The 22,436-nt window shown below is 36.5% G+C and overlaps 1 protein-coding gene across 6 annotated transcripts in view; it reads right to left on the reverse strand.

Annotated features, from left to right (window-relative positions):
• Nucleotides 1-12,601: 12,601 nt before the first annotated feature.
• The window catches only part of EXOC1 (exocyst complex component 1), a 59,984-nt gene continuing 50,149 nt past the window's right edge, over nucleotides 12,602-22,436 (reverse strand). For all 6 annotated transcript variants that reach the window (XM_077757758.1, XM_077757757.1, XM_077757759.1 and 3 more), the window contains 4 exons: nucleotides 19,888-20,071; nucleotides 18,418-18,617; nucleotides 15,908-16,102; nucleotides 12,602-14,089 (listed from right to left, as the gene is read on the reverse strand). In XM_077757758.1, the coding sequence (XP_077613884.1) occupies nucleotides 13,937-14,089; nucleotides 15,908-16,102; nucleotides 18,418-18,617; nucleotides 19,888-20,071 (732 nt within the window). In that variant the 3' untranslated portion in view covers nucleotides 12,602-13,936. The remainder of the gene's footprint in view (nucleotides 14,090-15,907; nucleotides 16,103-18,417; nucleotides 18,618-19,887; nucleotides 20,072-22,436) is intronic.

The following is a 22,436-nucleotide window of genomic DNA, read 5'->3' on the forward strand; positions in this document are numbered from 1 at the left end:
CTCTCTCTCTCTCTCTCTCTCTCTCTCTGCCTTTCTCCAGCTTGTGCTGTCTCTCTCTCTCTCGACTCTCTCTCTGTCTCTTTCTCTCTGTCTCTCTCTCTCTCTCTCTCTCAAAATAAATAAACTTAAAAAAATAAAAATAGGCAAAAGATTTGGATAGGTATTTCTCTAAAGAAGGTATACAAATGGCCAGTAAGTACCTCAAAAGATGCTCAACATCCGTCAGGAATCAATAAACATCCATATGGACAAACCATAATGAGATACAACCTCACATTCATCAGGCTATAATCCAAAAGATAGATAATAACAAGTGTTGACAAGGATATGGAAAAATTGAACCCCTCATACTGGTGGTATGTAAAACAGGCAGTCACAGTTTGACAGTTCCTCAAAAAGTTAAACATAGAGTATGATCCGAGCCAAAAACACAAAAACACTAATTCAAAGAGACACATGCACCACTATGTTTACAGCAATGTTATTTACGATATCCAAATTATTAAAGTAGCCCAAATGTCCATTGATAAATAAATGGATAAGGAAGATGTGGTATATAAATACAATGGAACGTTATTCAGCATAAAAAAGAATAAAATCTTGGGGCACCTGGGTGGCTCAGTCAGTTAAACGTCTGACTTCGGCTCAGGTCCTGATCTCATGGTTCATCGTATCTCCCTCTCTCTGACCCTCCCCTGCTCACGCTCTCTCTCTCTCTTAAAAATAAATAAAAAACATTTAAAAAAAGAATAAAATCTTGCCATTTGCAACTACATGAGTGGAGTTGGAGAGTATAATGCTAAGCAAAATAAGTCAGTCAGAGAAAGACAAATCCCATATGATTTCACTCATATGTGGAATTTAAGAAACAACAACAATAAAAAAATGAGCAAAGGTAAAAAGAGACGGAGAGAGTGAGAGAGAAACAAACCAATAAAGAGACTCTTTACTATAGAGAACAAACTGATGGTTAGCAGAGGGGAGGGGGTGGGGAGAACGGTTAAATAGGTGATGGGGATTTAGGAGGGCACTTGTGATGAGCACTGGGTGACCTATGGAAGTACTGAATTACTATATTGTACACCTGAAACTAATATTACACCGTATGCAGACTCTACTGGAATTTAAAATTAAATTTAAATTAAAAAAAATTTTTAAATATTTATTTTTGAGAAAGACAGAGGCAGAGCATGAGTCAGGGAGGGGCAGAGGGAGGGAGACCAAGAATCTGAAGCAGGCTCCAGACTCTGAGCTGTCAGCACAGAGCCTGATGAGGGGCTCGAACCCATGAACTATGAGACAATGACCTGACCCAAAGTTGGATGCTTAATCATCTGAGCCACACAGGTACCCCTAAAATTGAATTTTAACTTAATTTTTATTTTTTGATTTTTAAAAATGTTTCATTTATTTCTTAGAGAGAGATAAAGAGTGTGAGCAGGGGAGGGGCAGAGAGAGAGGGAGACACAGAATCCGAAACAGGCTCCAGGCTCTGAGCTGGCTGTTAGGACAGAGCCCGACACGGGGCTCGAACCCACCAACCATGAGATCATGACCTGAGCTGAAGTTGGACGCTTAACCGACTGAGCCACCCAAGCGCCCTAAATTGAATTTTAATTTAAAAAGTTACTATTATGACCTGAAAATTCCATTCCTAGGAAATATACCCAAGAGAAATGAAAACATATGACCACATAAAAACATGTGCACAAGTGTTCAGAGCAGCATTATTCACAACAGCCAAGAAGTGGAAACAGTTCAAATGTCTATCCATTGATGAATGGATGAATAAAATGTTGTATGTCTATAAAATAGAATATTATTTGGCAATAAAGAGGAGTGAAGTTTTGATATATGCTACAACATAAATGAATCTTGAAAAGATTGTTAAGTGAAAGAAGCCGATCATAAAAGACCACATATTGTATGAGGCTATTTATTTGAAATGTCCAGAATAGGTAAATCTGTATATAGAGAATGTAGACCAGTGATTGCTAGGGATTGGGGGGAATGGAGAATGGCTGCCAATAGGCATGACATTTATTTTGTGTGACAAAAAGTTTCTGAAATCAGATGGTAGTGATGGTTGTATAACTCATGAATATACTAAAGCCATTTTATTGCAAACTTTATTTTTTTAACGTTAATTTTTTGAGAGAGAGAGAGAGTGCGCACAAGTGCAGGGAGCAAGGGGGACAGAGGGTCTGCACTGACAGCACAGAGCCCAACATGGGGCTTAAACTCACAAACTGTGAGATCACGACCTGAGTTGAAGTCAGATGTTCAACTGACTGAACCACCTGGGTGCCCTGCATTGTAAACATTTAATGGACCAACTTGGGGCACCTGGGTGGTAGTTGGTTGAGCTTCCGACTTTGGCCCAGGTCATGATCTCGCAGCTCAAGAGTTCAAGCTCCACGTCAGGCTCTGTGTTGACAGTTCAGAGCCTGGAGCCTGCTTCAGATTCTGTGACTCTGTCTCTCTCTTCCCCTACCCCGCTTGTGCTCTGTCTCTCTCTCTCAAAAATAAATAAACATTAAAAAAAATAAAGAATAAATGGACCAACTATACGATACGTGAATTATGTGAACTATCAATATAGTTCAGTAAAATTATTTTTAAAAGCCAATCTGCTTGTCTTTTAAGGCTCGGAACAAACATCATTCCCTCTTACTCACTCAGTTCCCTCAACAAATATGTACTGAACATCTGTGATGTGCCAAGCCTCTTTGTTCTAGGCTTGGAGACAGGAAGGTGGGCAGGCTAGAACGCTGCTCTAAGGGGGCAGTGTAGGTGGGAGATAGAAATTAAATGAGTAAACAAACAGATGAATAGTTTAACTTCAGGTTCTAATGGGTGACTGAAAAAATGAGATGGGGTAAGGCAACAGAGAATAATGGGAGGAGGAGCCTTGGCCAGGAAAGACATCTCTGAGGAGTGGCATATGAGCTGAGACTTGAATGTCAAGGAAGCAGGCTTATAAAGATCTGGGGTCAAAGTATTTAAGGTAAAAGAAAAGTTTAGTTTAATCAGCTCATGGAACGGAAAAAAAAGTGTGACTGGAATACAGGAAATGAAAGAGAGAGGTAGGAGATAAGTTCAGAGAGGTAGGTGGGGATCCAGACTACATGGACCTCATAGATTATTAAGGAAGTTTGAATTTTTCTAAGAGCAACAAGGAGCCATTGAAAAGTGTGGCAGATGGAGTTTTCCAAAGATAGCTGCACTGATATGAATCCCATCCACACACTCTTCTTATGAAATGACTGATAGAGGAGTGCTGCTGCATAGGGGCACATGTACCCCAATGTTTATAGAAGGGCTGTCAACAATAGCCAAATCATGGAAAGGGCCTAAAAGTCCATCAACTGATGAATGGATAAAGAAGATGTGGTTTATATATATATACAATGGAATACTACTTGGCAATGAGAAAGAATGAAATCTTGCCATTTGCAGCAATGTGGATGGAACTAGAGGGTATTACGCTACATGAAATAAATCAGTCAGGGAAAGACAGATACCATATGTTTTCACTCATATGTGGACCTCGAGACACTTAACAGAAGGCCATGGGGGAAGGGAAGGGGAAAAAATAGCTACAAACCAAGAGGGAGGGAAGTAAACCACAAGAGATTCTTGGATGGATGAGGGGGTAGGGGAGAGGGGAAACTGGGTGATGGGCATTGAGGAGGACACTTGTTGGAATGAGCACTGGGTGTTGTATGTAAGCCAATCTGACAATAAATTATATTCATAAAAAAGAATCACAAGAGGATACTTATTTCATTATCAAAAACAAAATTGTAGAAAGAAAGAAAGAAAGAAAGAAAGAAAGAAAGAAAGAAAGAAAGAAAGAAAATGAAACACAAAATGACTGACACTCTTCCTTTGTAAGGTGGAGTTTATGTTACCTCAGTCTGAGTGATAGGCATGGGGCTTATTACTTCTCATATGGCAGAAATGAAACCATGTGACTTTTGCAGGTAGGTCATAAAAAATACAGTTTCTCTCTCTCTCTCTCAATACTTTCCATTGGGACCTAGTTACTGTGCTGTGGTGAAATGCAAACTGGTCTTCATAGAAAGATCACCTAGAGGGTCCGCGTGGAGAGGTACTGAAGCTCCCAGCCAACAGCCAGCTTCAACCACCAGTCAGGAGAGAAGACGAGTCCTCAGATGATTCCAGCCCCAACCTCTGAATGCAGCAGCTAAGCTTCCAGACATCATGGAGCAGAGACAAGTCATCTCTGCTGTGCCCTGTCCGAATTCCTGACACACAGAATTCATGAGCATAAAAACTGGGTATTTTCCCCCCACAACAGTCTGAGGTCATTTGTTACATAGCTACAGCAAACGGGACAAAGGGTACAAATAAGGAAGTCTGTGTGATTTGTTCATATTTTAAAACGTCATTTAGGTTTCTGTGAGAATGATACTGAGTAGAAGCAAAAAGACTTATGAAGGCTCCCTAATGTGTCCCAGTCAGAACCAGTTACTTCACCTTTGACTTACTTCTAGCATGTCACCTATAAATGTACTCTATTCATTGGCAGACATCTCCCTCAAGGAGCTGAGAATTTAGTTGGTTTTGTTTGGAAATTCTGAAAGATTTCCTAATGAAAAGAATATTAAAATAGTTGCCTTCTTAGTCTAACTGGGCCATACATAAATGTAACATGGCTTTATGAATTAGGGAAAACATCAAATTAATGAAAATCAATTTCTTAACCTTCTGGTGATAGTTTGGATTGTTTGAGTAAAGATGTTTTACTCACTGTGCCTCTCTCTGGGTAATAGTGACAAGAATGCTTATCTCACAGGGAACTAAAGGCTAATGAAATAACATTAGCAAGTTATTAAAGACTTCTTAAATTAAGTCATTAATTTTAGTGATTAAAGACTTTTAATAGTGGATCATGGCTTCACAGTCGAAGACCCTGATGAGATTCCCTCATGTGTGCGTGTGTGGAGGGAGGTAGGGTGAGGGGGACGAAGAATGGGTCCCTTTTGTGTTGTCATCTTCTTACACCAATTATATTGCTTCATTTCAGCCATTCACTCTCGAGAGAGCTGAGTTTGATTTCTCAACCATTGCCAAGAAATACATAATTGATTCATTTCTTTTTAAAATGGGGTGCATACATGTACCCCAATGTTCATAGCAGCACTCTCAACAATAGCCAAATCATGGAAAGAGCCTAAGTGTCCATCAACTGACGAATAGATCAAGAAGATGTGGTTTATCTATACAATGGCATACTACATGGCAATGAGAAAGAATGAAATCTGGCCATGTGTAGCAACATGGATGGAACTTGAGGGGGTTATACTGAGCGAAATAAGTCAGGCAGAGAAGGACAGATACCATATGTTTGCACGTATAGGTGGATTAGGAGGAACTTAATGGAGGACCATGGGGGAGGAGAAAGGGAAAAATAGTTGGGGAGACGGAGAGAGGCAAACCATGAGAGACTCTTGAATGCTGAGAAATGAGGGCTGAAGGGGGTGGGGGAGAGGGAAAGGGGGGTGATGGGCATGGAGAAGGGCACTTGTTGGGATGAGCATTGTGTGTTATATGGGAACAAACTTGACAATAAACTAAGGAAAAAATAAAATAAAATGGAGAGCTTATTAGTATTGTGCTAAATACCATTTTACAATTTTACAAATGTTATGTGATTTAACCTTTATAATGAACCTATGGATAGGAGTATTGCTATTTCCATTTTACAAATAAAGGATGCTGAGGCACAAAGACACTAACTCCCTTGAATGAGATCATATAGCCAGACAGAGCCAAGATTTGAGCAGAGTCTGAACTCTCGTCACCAATCTTCATGGATGTCACCCACTGGGCAGATGGTAGTAACTCAATGATGTATGCCCCATTTCCTTTATAAAAATGCTCTTTGCATTGGCTTTATCAGACCCCAGAGATATCTAGCACCTCTGAGCTATTATAACACTTACTGTCTATATCATTCACTTGACATCTATCATTTATTGTCTTATATAGTGTGTTTGTTTGATTTTGTGTATACACATGTTTTGGCCTGCTTCAGTTGGGGATCTTTGATTACAAACTACAGAAATTAACTTCAGCCAACTTCAGTGATCACTATTACTCCCTGCCCCCAATATGGGAAGAATATTGGGTGATTCACAGAATCAAAGAAAGGAGAACAGAACCACCTCACCTCGGGAGGAATAGAAACCAGAACAACTCTGGTCTTTCGAGAAGACACTTAAGGATGGTCTTTTTGGATGATCATTGGAATGACTTAACTCCAAGGGCCTTCATTCCACCCAAGTGTCACTGTGCTGAGGATTCAGATTCCTGGCAGAGACATAGAGTCTGGTGGGTTCAACTGGTATAGTCATCTGCCTAATCCTTGTAGAGCACAGGGACTATATTGGATAGTGACCAGGATCCAGAATGATTCTACTGTGATATAGAATGAGCAATAATTCAATTAATTTCTAGAGTGTTTTGATAAATTATATACCCCCTGATGAAGAGCAATATGATTTTTCAGGCAGAGGGATCTTGAGTAAGCAGTAAAATCACAATTCTTAGGATGATGCCCTAGGGGAAGGGCACATCACTTCAGGCTTCATCAGTAACAAAGTATTTAGTCTATTATATTCCCATTAATTGTCTCCCCTTTTTCTTCTATTTACAGAACTGTTCTTTGTGATAAATTTTATGATTTGATCAATCTTCTATCAGACTATGCCTCTTGAATAAACATGAAAATGAATTAATATGGGCACAAGTTAGAAGTAGTACATTTAGAGCTATAGTTAATTCGAAGTAAACTTGGCTTATAAAATTCCAAGTAAAGTTATAATAAGTAAATTTTAATACATACCACTTAAAGATTTTTTAAATTAAGTTTTAGGGCCAACAAACTTTCTTATGAAAGCATATAATGTTTTGGATTAAATGTATTATTCCACTACTTAGAAATCCTTTTAGAAAGTTCTCTTTCTCTAAGTGCTATAATATTGATTGGTCAATGCTGAGCTCAAAGTAGTTGCAGAGAATCAATATTGGCTTAGTTATAGCTTGGCAAAGCCTTGGAGTAACCTAATAAGAGCTGTTGGACCAGAAAAACAATCCAAAGATAAAAGGCTTTTAAAAAATTTGTAGCAAATGCAAGTTATGTTAAATTCTAATGAAACAATGTAAAATTTCTTCCAAAAGAACCCTCAAACCTTTTTGGATATAGCATTATTAAAATCATCCACCAAATGCAAAAATATCATGATAATGTTTCTCAAGTACCCCAAATATTAAATCACTTGTCTAAAGTTACCCAGTAGATTAGTGTAAAAGTTAGGGCAAGAATTTTTTCATCCCATATATAACCCATTTTGCAATGAAAGTTAAATGGAAAATTTTAATGATTAATATTATATATATATATAACCATTAAAGAGATTAAACCCATCCTCTAAAATTTTAGATAATCACACCTATTCTTTCTACTATTTTATACATGTTATTTTTACACATTTGCCATTAATGCACACATATCATTCTATGATCTATAGTTTTCTTTGATTCCTCAGTATAAACCTCCTACCTTTCTCATCATGTTGGGCACAAGAAACCAACGTAATATCTCTCCCTTCAGAATGCTCACATGGTCATTTGCATATTAATCCAATAATATTTTTGTTCATCCTTCCTTCTCAAACAAAGGCATATCTTCCATTCTCTACTTAGCCCTAAAGTACTAAATGGGCACATGACTTTATATTTATCATTTATTTATAATGGTAATTTAAAAAGATTTTAAAACTCAAGTTAGTTAACATACGGTGTAATAATAGTTTCAGGAATAGAATTTGGTGATTCATCACTTACATATAACATCCAGCACTCCTCCCAAGAAGTGCCCTCCTTAATGCCCATCCCCCATTTAGCCCATCTACCTACCCAACACCCCTTCAGCAATCCTCAGTTTGTTCTCTGTATTTAAGAGTCTCTTATAGTTTGCCTCCCTCTCTTTTTTTATCTTATTTTTCCTTCCCTTCCCCTGTGTTCATCTGTTTTGTTTCTTAAATTCTACATATGAGGAAAATCATGTATTTGTCTTTCTCTGATTTATTTCACTTAGCATAATACACTCTAGTTCCATCCACATTGTTGCAAATGGCAAGATTTCTTTTTTGATTGCCAAGTAATATTCCATGGTGTATGTGTGTGTATATATACCACACCTTCTTTTTTTTTTTNATCCCTTGGGTAAATTCCTAGCAGTATACACACCTTCTTTATCCATTCATTGGTTGCTGGACTTTTGGGCTGCTTCCATAATTTTGCTATTGTTAATAATTTATATTAATAACAATTAATAGTTAATAGTGCTACTATAAACATTTGGGTGCCTATGCCCCTTTGAATAACCATTTTTTTATCGTCTAGATAAATACCTATGCTGGGTCATAGGGTAGTTCTATTTTTAATTTTTTGAGGAACCTCCATACTGTTCTCCAGAGTGGCTGCACCAGTTTGCATTCCCACCAACAGTGCAAAAGTGTTCCCCTTTCTCCACATCCTTGCCAACATTTGTTATTTCCTGAGTTGTTAATATTAACTATTCTGACAGGTGTGAAGTGTTATCTCATTGTGGTTTTGATTTGTATTTCTCTGATGACGAGTGATGTTGAATATCTTTTCATGTGTCTGTTAGCCATCTGGATGTCTTCTTTGGAAAAGAGGCACATGACTTTAAAACTAATGTACTAGTTCGTCTAGTGCAAAAACAGTAACTTGATACTTCTCTTGAGTAGTAAAATAAAGTTTACAAAACCTTTCATGAAATGAAATACTGGTCCTCTAATCTACAATAGAGTGTCTGCTACCACATCTACCCTTCTGATTTAAAAAAAAATTTTTTTTTAATGTTTATTTTTTAGAGAGAAAGAAAGCGTGAATGGAGGGAGGAGCTGAGAGAAAGGGAGGCAGGATCTGAAGTTGGCCTTGCTAACAGTAGAGAGCCCAATGTGGGGCCTAAAATCACGAACTCTGAGATCCTGACTTGAGCTGAAGGCTGGCGCTTAACTGACTGAGCCACCAGGTGCCTCTCCCCTTCTAATTTTAATTGCAAATGAATGGAGCCAGACTACTGATGATTGAATATGTTTTTCTTTGCATACAGTGTGTGTAGAAAACAAACCACTATTCAGTTATAGATCTCATACTTGAAGAGGCAATGGAAATGCTAAAATATAAATTGTGAATAACAAGATTATATCTCTGGGAAAGTTTTGAGGTAGTACTTAATAATCAAATATATTACTAAATATCATTCAGAATAGATACACTTCTCATTTTTTTTAATGTAATGGGACAAGAGGAAACTTCTGGACAGAGCAGGCCTGTAACAGCAATGGCCATCATTGAAAGAGTGCAGTGCTGGGTACTGTACTAAGTGCTGTTTGCATATTATTTAATTCTCACAATGAAATTATAAAGTGGGCACCATTGTTTTTATAGCAGAGGGAACAAAGCTTAGAGAGTAATGCAACTAGTAACAGCTAAATAGGGCTGGGACTTAAACCTAGGGCTGGCTGATTGCAAAGCTCATGCTCTTAACTGTTATGCATTTTATTTTGATAAATAAATACATTTATGAATGAAAGAATGAGTAAGGGTTATAAGTAGGAAGGAAAATGGAATTATATGCAAGTCATAGAATAACTGTGGCTTAAATAGTAAAGACATTGAGTCATTTCACATAACAAGAAGTCTGGGAAGATTTAGAATCAAGTAGACTCTTCTTTTTGTGGTCTGTCATCTCAGCGCACCTGCCATTGCCTTTCATGACTGCAGCTCTAACGATCTCCTCATATCATGACACACCAAGACAGAAGAAGAGGTAAGGGTAAAAGATCCTGTATATAAATGTATTAAGATCCTTATATAAATCTTGTAAACTTCCTATCAAGGTGGAAAATACTTTCCAGGACTTCTTAGCAGATTTTCTCTTATATCTCAGTGACAGAATGGGGTTACACAGATGCATAACCTCTAAACCCAACATAGGCAAAGGAGAACAGGACTGTCATGCTGCCTTGGACCAGGGCAACCCTGGCTGCCCGTTATAATCACCCAGGAGATTTGTAAGAAACCTGGGCCCCATCTTCAGAAATTCTTATTTGTCTGAGGTAGGGTACAGATATCAGTTTTAATTTTCCCAGTGATTTTAGTATGCAGCAGGTTGAGATCCAATGGTTTATACCAGTCTTGAGTTTTTGCCTTTGTTTGGTCATGTTCCTACCCTGTAAAAGGTAGAGCTATGTTAGCCAAGAGGAGTAGGAAGACTCCCACAGCCCACAGTGGCTATCTGAGGAATTTACAGCACACCATAGTAGTTAGGGGTGAGATCTACTGTGTGGAACATGAGCTTAGGAGTGGCTTAATTGCGAGTCATAAGTTACACTAACCTTTAACTTTACTAGATAGTGTCAAATTGTTTAAGTTATTTACCAACTTAAGCTTCTTCCCAAAACATTTGTTGTTCTGGTGGCCACACATCCTTTTAAATTTAATTTACATTTTTACAACAATTAAAGGTGAATGCTTCATATGCTTACTAGCCATTCTGTTTCCTCCTTCTGTGAAATGTACAAGTTTTATTTTTTGTCCTTTTTGTCTATTGCTTTGTCTTTTTTTCTTTTATAGTTTATTGTCAAGTTTATTATCCATCTATCACCCAGTGCTCATCCCAACAAGTGCCCTTCTTCATGCCCATCACCTCTTTTCCCCCTCTCCCACCCCCATCAACCCTCAGTTTGTTCTCAGTATTTAAGAGTCTCTTATGGTTTGCCTCTCTCCCTCTCCTTAACTATTTTCCCCCCTTCCCCTCCCCTATGGTCCTCTGTTAAGTTTCTCCTGTTCCACATATGAGTGAAAACATATGGTACTGTCCTTCTCTGCCTGACTTATTTCACTTAGCATGACACCCTTGAATTCCATCTACATTGCTACAAATGGCCAGATTTCATTCTTTCTCATTGTCAAGTAGTATTCCATTGTATATATAAACCATATCTTCCTTATCCATTCATCAGTTGTTGGACATTTAGGCTCTTTCCATGATTTGGCTATTGTTGAGAGTGCTGCTATGAACTTTGGGGTACACGTGCCCTTATGCATCAGCACTTCTGTATCTCTTGGGTAAATCCCTAGCAGTGCTATTGCTGGTCATAGGGGAGTTTTATTGTCAATTTTTTTTATTGTCTTTTGTCCCCCCCCCCCTTCTAGTCTTTATTCTCTTTAAATTTTGGCTTTGGAAGCTTCTATTGAGACATCCTCAAACTCAGAGATTCCTTAGCTGTGTCCAGTCCACTAATAAGCCCAATCAAGGGCATTCTTCACTTCTATTACAGTGTTTTGATCATTAGGACTTTTTTTTTTTTTTAGAATTTCCATCTCTGCATATGGTGCCTATTTATTCTTGCATGCTATTTCATCTATCAGAGCACGTAGCATCTTATAGTTGTTTCAAATTGCTGGTCTGATAATTCCAACAACGCTGTTGTATCTGCATCTTGCTCTGATGCTTGCTCTCTCTCTTCAAACTTTTTTTTGCCTTGAATGTATCTTGTAATTTTTTTCTTGATAGCCAGATGTGATGTACTGGGTAAAAGGAACTACTGTAAATAGGCCATTAGTAATGTGGTGGCGAGGTGTTGGGGGGGTGGGGCTGTTCTACAGTCCTATGAACAGGTCTCAGTCTTTTAGTGAACCTGTACCTCCAGACTATGAACTTTATCGGTGCTTTTCAGTCCTCACTCCCCATTTATGTGGGAAGGGATGACTGAAGTGGACTGAAGATGGGTATTTCCCTTCCTCCATGTACAAGGCTAAGCCAGCTGGAGTTGGATATTTCCTTCTTCCTAGGTCAATTAAGCTGTGCTCAAGCAGTTTCTTCAGAGGGCAGAATTTATGCAGAGTACTCTGCAATATTTCAAAATAAGCCCTTTCTCAGTCTCCTGCTGGAAGCACAAAGGGATTTTCCTCTGATATTCACTGTGAGAACCTGGTATAACTCTAGGATGTAAGACTCACAAATATCTGAGGGACTCCAAAGGACTGGGTCTGCCTGGAATTTTTATTTCTCAGACTTAACCCACACTCAGTCTCAGGCAGTTTGTGAATTACAGTTCAGTTTTCCCTGCCTGGGCACTGGTTCCTGTGGGTTTTGGCTTGTAGGTTTCTGCTCCAGTAAGCTGGGGTTCTCTGTATTCTACTGTTGGATCTCTCCAGTTGTCGCCCTGTGACGTCACTTCTCTTACATATCTAAGAAGAGCTGATTTTTCAGTTTGTTCAAGTTTTCACTTGTTAGAATGGAGAGGTGACTTTCAAGCTTCTTAAGCACAGGGCTGGAAACCGGAAATCGGTACTGAATCCTTACATTTGAGAATAACTGCCATTACTACTATGTTATGTGTTCTTAACATGGACACATGAAATATTCCTCCGCTTCCTTAGGCCTTCTTTAATATCTTTCAATAGTTTTATAATTTTCTTCATAAAAGTCTTGTACATCTTGTGCTGCCATAATAAAATACCATAGGCTGAGTGGGTTAACCAATAGAACTTTATTTTTCTCAGTTCTGGAGGCTGGAAGTCCAAGATCAGGGTGCTGGCACGGTTGGGTTCCCATGAGCCCTCTTTCTGGACTGCAAATGGCTGCCTCTTGCTGTGTCCTCACATGGCAAAGAGCTCTGGTGGCTTCTTATAAAGCCATTTCTGGTACCATTTCTATTGGATCAGGGTGCTATCCTTATGATCTCATTTAACCTTAATGTCTCCCTTAAAGGTCTTATATCTAATGCAGTCACATTGTGGGGGGATGGTAGTTAGGGGTTCCATACAGGAATTCTGAGAAGACATAATTCAGTCCATAGTACAATGTTTTGTTAGATTTAGTCCTAAATACTATTACAAGTGGTTTTATTTTTCTTATTATACTGTTAAGTGTTTTGTGGTAAATGAACATGTAATTACCTTTTGTATATTGATTTTGTAAGAATTTGCTGTTATACAAAAAATAGCATATAACAGATCTAAGAGTATTAACAAATTTTAACTTTTATGAAAAAAATTTTTTTGAAAATTTCTTTATTTCAGATTCATTGCTACATAGAGTCACATAATCCTCAAAGTCTAAGTTTACAACTGATCATCACAAGATCCCTATCCATATACACATTAGTTAGACAGAGGGAAAAAATTCTGTACAACATTTTAGTAGTTACATGATTTGAAAGAATTGTGAACTAGTGAAAACTGAAAAACTCCCAATGCATTACACACAGGATAACCATTCTCAAATACAAGAAAGTGGGCCATAAAAGAAAACTTTCTGTTCAGTTATAGTACACAATCTATTGGGTGAATAAAACTACATAAATTGGTACTTTTGCTTTTGAATATTTGTAGTATGGTATTACCCATTTATGTGACATTTAATAATAAAGTTTCAAGTCTGGGTTCTCAAGACAGTTAACTTGATAATTTTGAAGAGTGTCTGGTGTACCCAGAGTGTTTTTTTCATTTATCTTTTCTTCTTTCAGAAGGTTTTGAATTTTTAAAAAATTTGAATGTTGTTGGAGCTGTACCTTTTCTACCACAGTGGATTAAATAAACTTGACAAAAGTATGGTTTGTCACTTTCTGGGATACTCAATTTGCTGTTTTTCTTTTCACATGCCCCTGTTAGCACATATGGCCAAGTGGTCACCTGTAACAGGGAAGTCTCATGATATTAGTTACACAGGTAAGGGAAGTTGTATTTAACCATTCCTCCTTCCCAGTCTGTTGACTTAGCAGCAGGGGCTCCCTAGCACCTAAATCTTTTATTTTCACATATATACATAAAATAGTAGACACTTCTTTCATTTATCTCTTCCTTTTTAGTGGGACTGTGCAATGCTGGAGCAATAATCTAGAATGTCCTGAATAGTGAATTCCATTGTAACACCAGATCCAGGATAACAGCGAGCTATCAAACCTTCAAAGTGCTTATATTGGCGTATAAATTCATCTTGCATAGAGTGCCACACCACCTATTATAAAAATGAAAATAAAAGTCATTAAATTATGAATGGCAATATAAATCAGGTATGTAGAAATTATGTCAAGGCACATTGTAAGAAGTTAGCAGAGTGTAATGGTGAAGAACGTGCACCCTGGCTCCTTCAACTTACAACATATGTGACCCTGATTATGTTACATCACTACTCTGTGCCTCAAGTTCCTCATCTGTAAGCCGGGGTAGTAATGATAATGATAATGATACTTTCTTCATAAGGTTCGTATGAGGATTAAATGAGTGCATGTACATAATAAGGTGCTTTGCACATGTTTGACATTTAGCCATTATTATATCTAATACAATATCCAATACAGATGTGTATTTGCACAAGTATATATGGAACTAAGACTAGTAATGAAATGGAATGCAACAGTTAATGCTTAAATTCCATTTCAGATGAAAGTTTAAAAATTTCTTTAGCTAAAACTGATGACATAAAACATTGTTTGATACTATGAAGGACACCAAGATGGATTGTCTGCAATCCAAGGATTTATGATTTAGCAGTGGCAGTAACTACGTAAACAACTATCAAGGCAGAATCTGATATATACATTGACATATTAGCTAATACTAACAGGTTACATTTATTTATTTTTTAAATGTTTATTTATTTTTTCTGAGAGAGAGAGAGAGTGAGTGAGTGAGCGATCAAGGGCAGGGGAGGGACAGAGAGAGAAGGAGTGAGAGAATCCCAAGCAGACTACATGCTCAGCATGGAGCTCAAGGTAGGGCTCAATCTCAGGCATCCATAACAGGTTACATTTATTGATGCTTACTGTGTATCAGCACAGTACAAAGTGCTTTATATATGTATTATCCTATTTGCATCTATTTATATCCTATTTACACCATGACTACCTGGTGAGGGTGGGTGCTATGACCATCATTACTATTCAACAGATAAGGGAATGTATTCTTCCAGGATTTTTCCTTATAAACCCTAAACCTCATCAATACTAAATTCCTGTCCCCTTAAGTCTATTTACTAAAGAGTATGACACTTCTTGCTTTACATCTTTTAGCTCATGATATTTCGTCTACCTGGAGTGCCACTCCTCTTGCTTTATCTGACCTACCTGACTTTCAGAGGCTAACATAAGTGCAATAACCCTCATAAAGCCTTTGATGATGTTGAAATCTGAATTATTCTCACTCACCTCTGGGTCTTTCCATATGCTTTATAAAGAATAATGGCTCAACATGGGGTTTAAATCTCATTCTACCATCTGTTAGCTATGGGATCTTGGTCATGCTACTCCACCTCCCTAAGCTTTGATTTTCTCATTTGTAAAATGGCAATGACAATAATAGTAGTGTCCACTATATTAGGGAGGTATTATTTCCACTTTTCAAATAAGAAAATTGAGGCTCAGGGAGGTTACATAACTTGCCTAAAGTCATGCAGCTTCATCAGGAGCTGCATTTCTAACTCTGGCCCCCATGCTCAGCATCACTCCACTGTATTATACTCTATTCCACTTAGTTACCTTCCTCAAGTCTAAAAAACAAACAAAACCCTCAAAAATCCCCACACCTCCACAGGAAAAAACAAGTAATGCCTCAAAACAATAGAGCAGAAATATAAGATAAGCAGGAATAGGCACATAAACTCATATTATCAATGTTGTTCCTTTCTTCCTCACAACTCCTGAATCTGGTCTATAATTTATGGAACTTTCCTCCTGCACTAAAATTAGAAAATCTGTAGCCTTTCTAGAAGACTCCTGGAGAAATGCAGTTTATGTAAAGATGTGCAATCTAGGATGGTTAAAAGAACAAAGCATACCTGAAGTAAGTTCTCCTCTTCGCATAAATGTTTATCAACCTTTTTGTAGAGGTTATCTAGACCTTTTTTTACTTCCTTTCCAGGATACTCTTTAATGACTTTACGAAGTTCTTGTTTGTTAAATGCAAGTTGGTAGCTTACTTCCTCCTCTCTTATACCCTGTGCTACACGAGCTTCAACTCCTTCAAAGAAATGCTTCAAGGAAATGAAAAGAAATAATGGCTAAGAACTGCTTTTATTATCACTTACATTAAAAAAAAAATCGTCATTATAAATTAGTATTTATTCACTGTGTGAAACTCAGAAAATATATAAAAATGTATCACAGTACCACTGTTAACATTTTAGATTTCCTTCTAGTCTTTTGATGTGAATATATAAATCAGGTTATATTATATGCTGTATTTTCCACTTGATATTCTGTTTTCTCCAAGGTATAAATTTTAACAGTTGCAGAACATTCTATCTAATGACTGAACTACAATTTATTCATTGCTCCCGTACTGGATATTTAAAATTTTTCACTTTTTCAGAGTTGGCAAACTCTACTCCAATTAAAAGAAACTTACTATACACACAGTCATAAATATTTTTCATACATAAGTATCTACCCACATTAATAATTGCTTTCCAGCACAAATTTCAAGGTCTATGACTCCTCAGTTGAGAAGCATCATTTTAAGTATTCTGAAGATTCTTCAAATACATAATTCGCTTCCAAGTTCAATCAACTTATATTTCTGTCAATAGTACATGAAACTGCTACTTACCATATTATGATCAGAATCATCACAATTTAAAGAAATTACATTTTGATGAGCGAAAAAGGTTTATTTGTTGTTTTACTTCACAATTAACTGCTTTCATATGTTTTATAGTATATTCAGAATCCTTGCTCATTTACACATTGAGATCTTAGTGCTTTCCTTATGGATTTTAAAAAGGCATTTTACGTTAAATATACTATTGTATTGTTACAAATATTGATCTCAGGTCGTCTTTGAAATATATTTTTTTTAAATATTCAGTTTTATTGACTGAAATGCCTTATTTGAGCACTGTACAATATGATTTAATACTAACAAGCCAAATCCCCTCTCATTACCTTTCTCTAATAATATTTGGCAAGCATTATTTGTTTTTCATCAAATTATTATTATGTTTTTGCTACTAATATTTTTGATGTCTATTCTTGGTGCTTTTAAAAATTTTGTTTCTACATAAAACTTATTTTTTAAAGTTTTTGAGAGGAGAGAGAGGTGGCGCCTGTGCATGGGCACGTGCAGGCGGGGGAGCGGCAGAGAGTGGGAGAGGGAGAGATTCCCAAGTAGGCCCTGCGCTGGCAGTGCAGAGCCCTATGTAGGGCCTGATCTCATGAACTGTGAGATCATGACCTGAGTCAAAATCAAGAGTCAGACACTGAACTGACTGAGCCACCCAGGTGCCCTTATTTCTAAATAACCTTTTAATTGGTTATTATAATATACAGGAAATAAATTGTTTTTTTTATATACTTATTTTGAATCCTGCTACTTTATCATAGATCAGTAATTTCAACCTATTATATACAGGTAATTATAATCTTGACTTTCCTTTCTGTATCTTTTATTTATGTTTCTGGTCTTATTGCACTGGCTAGGGTTTCAGTAACAATGTTAAATGTTAAAGGATCTAGCAATGATTCCCCTTTAAATTTGATGTCAAAGGGAATGGCTCTAATGTTGCAGTTAAGTATCATGTAGGCTTTCAGTCTGAGAAAGAGATCTTTTACTCTAGGGGAATAATATCTGTCTCTTCTTAAGTTTTAGAAGGAATTGGTTGTGTATTTGATTAAGTATCTTTTAACTATTTTGTTTTTGACAACAAATACATTTTTTACTCTAAATTTCAAGGTAAAAACTTAAGAAAGAGGACCAACCACATTGTGAACAAAGTTATCTAGAAGGGTCCACTGAAGCTTCCACTATTGCAAAGTTCTTTAAAACCATCCATTCTTAATTTTAATGATCAAATGCGCTCTGGAGAATGACTCACTTCAGAAAAGGAAGGGAAAGAAAAAGGCAATGAAGAAAACCAAGTTTTGATTTTCTTTTAATCTTGATAAAGTTTTCAAAACCTTCATTTGAACTAGGGTTAAAGATCAGGCATTATGAGGTAAGAAGAGAGGCTGGTACAAAGGAAAAACCTAATCTAGGGTTCATTCCCCCAGCTTTGCTACTTGCCAGTTATTATAACTTCAAGCAAATTTATTTACGCTCAATTTCTTCATTTGTAAAATGGGTTGATGCTACCTTAGCCCACATATTTTTCACAAGAATTAAAAGAAATAAGGTATAGAGCACCTAAGAGTGTCTTAGCACTCTGGAACCTTCGATAACCGAGTCCCTCCTTCCTTATCTTCTTGTATCAATATATAAGCAAATTAGAATGAATGTCTTGTGTTATTCATATCTAAACATACGCACACAGGTTCAAAATCAGGAAAATATACTGAATGAAAATATACTTACATTTAGTTTTTCAAGAGGTTGTCCTAAAGAGTAAATGACGTAAGACTGAAGGTGATCTGTGTATTTTTGTTTGGCTTCTTTTTTTTCAGCTTCTAGGCATGAGATTTTCAAACGAGAAAGTGTTGCAAAAATATGGTGGAAGTTTTCCATCATAACTACATCCCTGGGAGTCTTCTGGCTTTCATTTGCTACTTTCTCCACTAAAATCAAAAAAGAAAAAATATAATAACATCTTGATATGAATAGGACCATATTTAGCTATAAAAATATTTACATGATTTTTTTCATTTGTAAGTTTAAAAAGTAAGCACATTTCTGGACTTAATAAAATATACTGAAGGGTCTTCACATCCACTTAAATCTAATTAAAAAATAACTCTAAACAGTCATATATATGTGTGTATATAAATGTGTGTGTGTGTACATACATATATATATTCTTTTTGCATATGTACATATATTTCAAATACACTAAGTCTGGATTCCTATTTGCCATGAAAACTTTCACCAACCATTCAGAACACTAAACTAGTATAACCTTTCTGTGTGGCAATTTGGCAAAGGCCTTGAGATATATGAAAGCCTTTTGACCTTACTGGAAATGGTAATTCCATTTCCAGTAATTTATCCCAAGGAAACGATTGGACAAGAATAAAAAAATATATGCCAAAAATCAGAAACAAACTAAATGCCTACTAATAGGAGATTTGCTAAATGATACATGGAATACTATGGAATCATGAAAAAATGATTATAGTTGTAATATAAATTGACAAGGAAAAGCACTAGAATTACGGAGTAGCAGGTTCCAAAACAGAATATAAGGTATGATAAAAATTTTTATATTAAAGAACACACAAACACATATACACAACAGGCACATATATATGAGGGAGATATACTAAAAGTTAGGAAGGATAAAAATTAAATGTTATGTTTGCCTGATGAGATTAAAAATTATGTTCTTCTTGATTTATAAAATTTGTTTTTTGATTTTTGGGGGTGTGTAATGAGCATATATTACTTTATAATCAGACAGTGTATTATATAGTATTTTAGCATTAATATACCTTATAAGACAGATATGCAAACTGAGGCCTAAAGAAGTATATTGATTTGCATAAGGTTACAGAGACATTTGCTAAAATGCAAATGTAAAATCTCAGTTTTTAATTTTAAAAATTTTTAAAAAGGTCATTTTTTGGTGATTAAAAAAGGAATTACAATTTTGCACAGTGATAAGCCCATATGAACCCTAAAATAGAAGTGGTTACAGATGAATATGAATGGGTTTTATGTACTGCTTATTTTTCAGCTTTAAGAAATAATTACTTTCAGAAAACTTAAAGAAGACTATAGAATATGGAAAATGAACATATTTATCTCCCAACTTGAGTTACCAACTTGAGTTTCACATAAATAGTGAAAACAACCAACCAAAAAATTCTTTAGAACATAATAAGAGCTTACCATTAACAAATACTCCTCTGATAAGTTTGGTGTATGCTTTATCCAGATCTCCACGACGCTCAGCATTTTTAAAGATTGATTCTGCGAGTCCAGCAAATTCTTCAAATTCAGCAACAAATGGAAGAATTCCTACTTTACTCTTTTTTGAGATCTTTACTTCTTCCATTTGCCTTATTTGATTACTCTGATGTTAGGCAGAAAGCAGGGGAGAGAAAAAGCTAAGCAGCTTAGGAACAACATATAATCATAAGCAAATGTATACATCATAGTGGCAGGACATAATTTAGTACCTAGGACATTTTGGATACTTACTAATTAATGATTAATGCAATAGAGATAACCAAGAAAAACCATTTTTATAGCTTAAAACCATAAGAGACTTAACTATAGTGAACAAACTGAGGGTCTGAGGGTTGATAAGGGGGGGTAGGTAGGAGGATGGGCTAAATGGGTGATGGGTATTAAGTAGGGCACTTGTGATGAGCACTGGATGTTATATGTAAGTGATGAATCACTGAGTTCTACTCCTGAAACCAATTTTACTATAAATGTTAACTAACTGGAATTTAAATAAAAACTTCAAATTAAAAAAAGTACATATATTTTAAGAAAATAATGTCAAGGGGAAAAAAATCCAAATTGTTTTAAACAAGATACAATCAAACCTTGTGAAACTCAAATATTTGTTCAAAGAAAAACAAGCAGTAAACAATTCTGTTATTCATGAAAGGTAAGTATAAGGCAATTGTTCATTTTGGGGCAGAATAGATAACAGAGCACACACAGGATTTCTCTAGGTTATTTCTGGTTGGTGGCACATGGCCAAGTTTGAGAACCATGGGTCATTTCCAATTCTCATTAGCCTAAATTTTGTGTTTGGGTAGACCAGTTCTTTAATTTCTGAGTGTGAACACAGAGAGGGGGAATGGGCATTTCTACTATGGATTTACACACTATACAGTTTTCCATGTGTCTATTAGTTATTTATTCTAAATTGTTTCACAAAGTGCTTGTGTGTGATGGTGACGAAGTGCAAAAGGGATATCTCATATATACAAAAATCTAGACATTTGGGTCAAAAAGATCCACAAATTCAATTATGGTTCTGTGTACTTCTCAGAGGATCTAGATCTACTCACAGTAAGAATTACACTGCTAAACACTGTTAGATCATTTTTACTTCTACCTAAAATTTCATAAATGATTTTGGGGGGTATAACTTGAAAATCAAATGACATGTGGCTTAGAAAAGTAATTATTTCCAGGCTACAGGCATTAGTATTAGACAGCCCTGTGGAGTACTGTCCCTCTTTTGATATTATCTTTACTACTACCGACACGCATTTTATTGTGCTTCACTTTTTTCCAACAGCATTTGCTCACTTCACATCTCTGTGTCACATTTTGGTAACTGTTTCGCAATACTGCAAGCTTTTTAAATTATTATTATTATTATTACTATTGTATTTGTTTTGGTCATCTATGCTCAGTGATCTTTTGTTTGGGTTGCCACAAACCATGTCCATATGAGATGGCAAACTTGATCAATAAATGTGTGAATTCTGACTGCTTTACCAACCAGCCATTCTTCCATCTCTCTCCCTCTCCTCAGGCCTCGACACAATTTTATTCTCTGAGACACAATATTGACATGAGGCCATTTAATAGCCTTCTCTAATGGCCTCTAAGTGTTCAAGTGAAAGGAAAAATCACACGTTTCTCACTTTAAATCAAAAACTAAAAATAATTAAGCCTAGCGAGGAAGGCATATCAAAAGATGACAGGCCAAAAGCTAGGCTTTTTGCACCAAGTTGTGAATGCAAATTCACATATTGCTCAGTTTTTGAAGGAAATTAAAAGTGCTCCTCCAGTGAACACACAAACTATAAGAAAGCAAATGAGGGGTGCCTGGGTGGCTCAGTCAGTTAAGCATCTGGCTTCGGCTCAGGTCATGATTTCATGGTTCATGGGTTTGAGCCCCACGTCGGGCTCTGTGTTGACTGCCAGCTCAGAGCCTGGAGGCTGTTTCAGATTCTGTATCTCCCTCTCTCGGCGACCCTCCCCTGCTCATGCTGTCTCTCACTCTTTCTCAGAAATAAATAAAACATTAAAAAAAATTAAAAAAAAAAAAAGGAAAGTAAATGAGCCTTATTGCTGATATGGAAAAAGTCTGAGTGGTAAGGATAGATCAAACCAGCCACAACATCCTCTGAAAACAAAGCCTACTCTAGAGCAAGGACCTAACTCTTCTCAAGTCTATAAAGGCTGAGAAAGGTGAGGAAGATGCAGAAGAAAAGTTTGAAGCTAGCAGAGGTCGGTTCATGAGGTTTAAGGAAAGAAGCCATCTCTATAACATAAAGTGCAAGGAGAAGCAACAAAGGCTGATGTAGAAGCTGCAGAAAGTTACCCAGAAGGTCTAGCTAAGATCATTAATCAAAGTGGCTACACTGAGCAATAGATTTTCAATATAGACAAAACAGCCTTATTTTGGAAGAAGATATTTAGGACTTTCCTAGGTACAGAGACGTCAATACCTGGCTTCAAAGCCT

The sequence above is a fragment of the Crocuta crocuta genome, unplaced genomic scaffold (genome assembly GCF_008692635.1).
Source record: "Crocuta crocuta isolate KB4526 unplaced genomic scaffold, BGI_CrCroc_1.0 scaffold282, whole genome shotgun sequence".
NCBI classification, from domain to species: domain Eukaryota; kingdom Metazoa; phylum Chordata; class Mammalia; order Carnivora; family Hyaenidae; genus Crocuta; species Crocuta crocuta.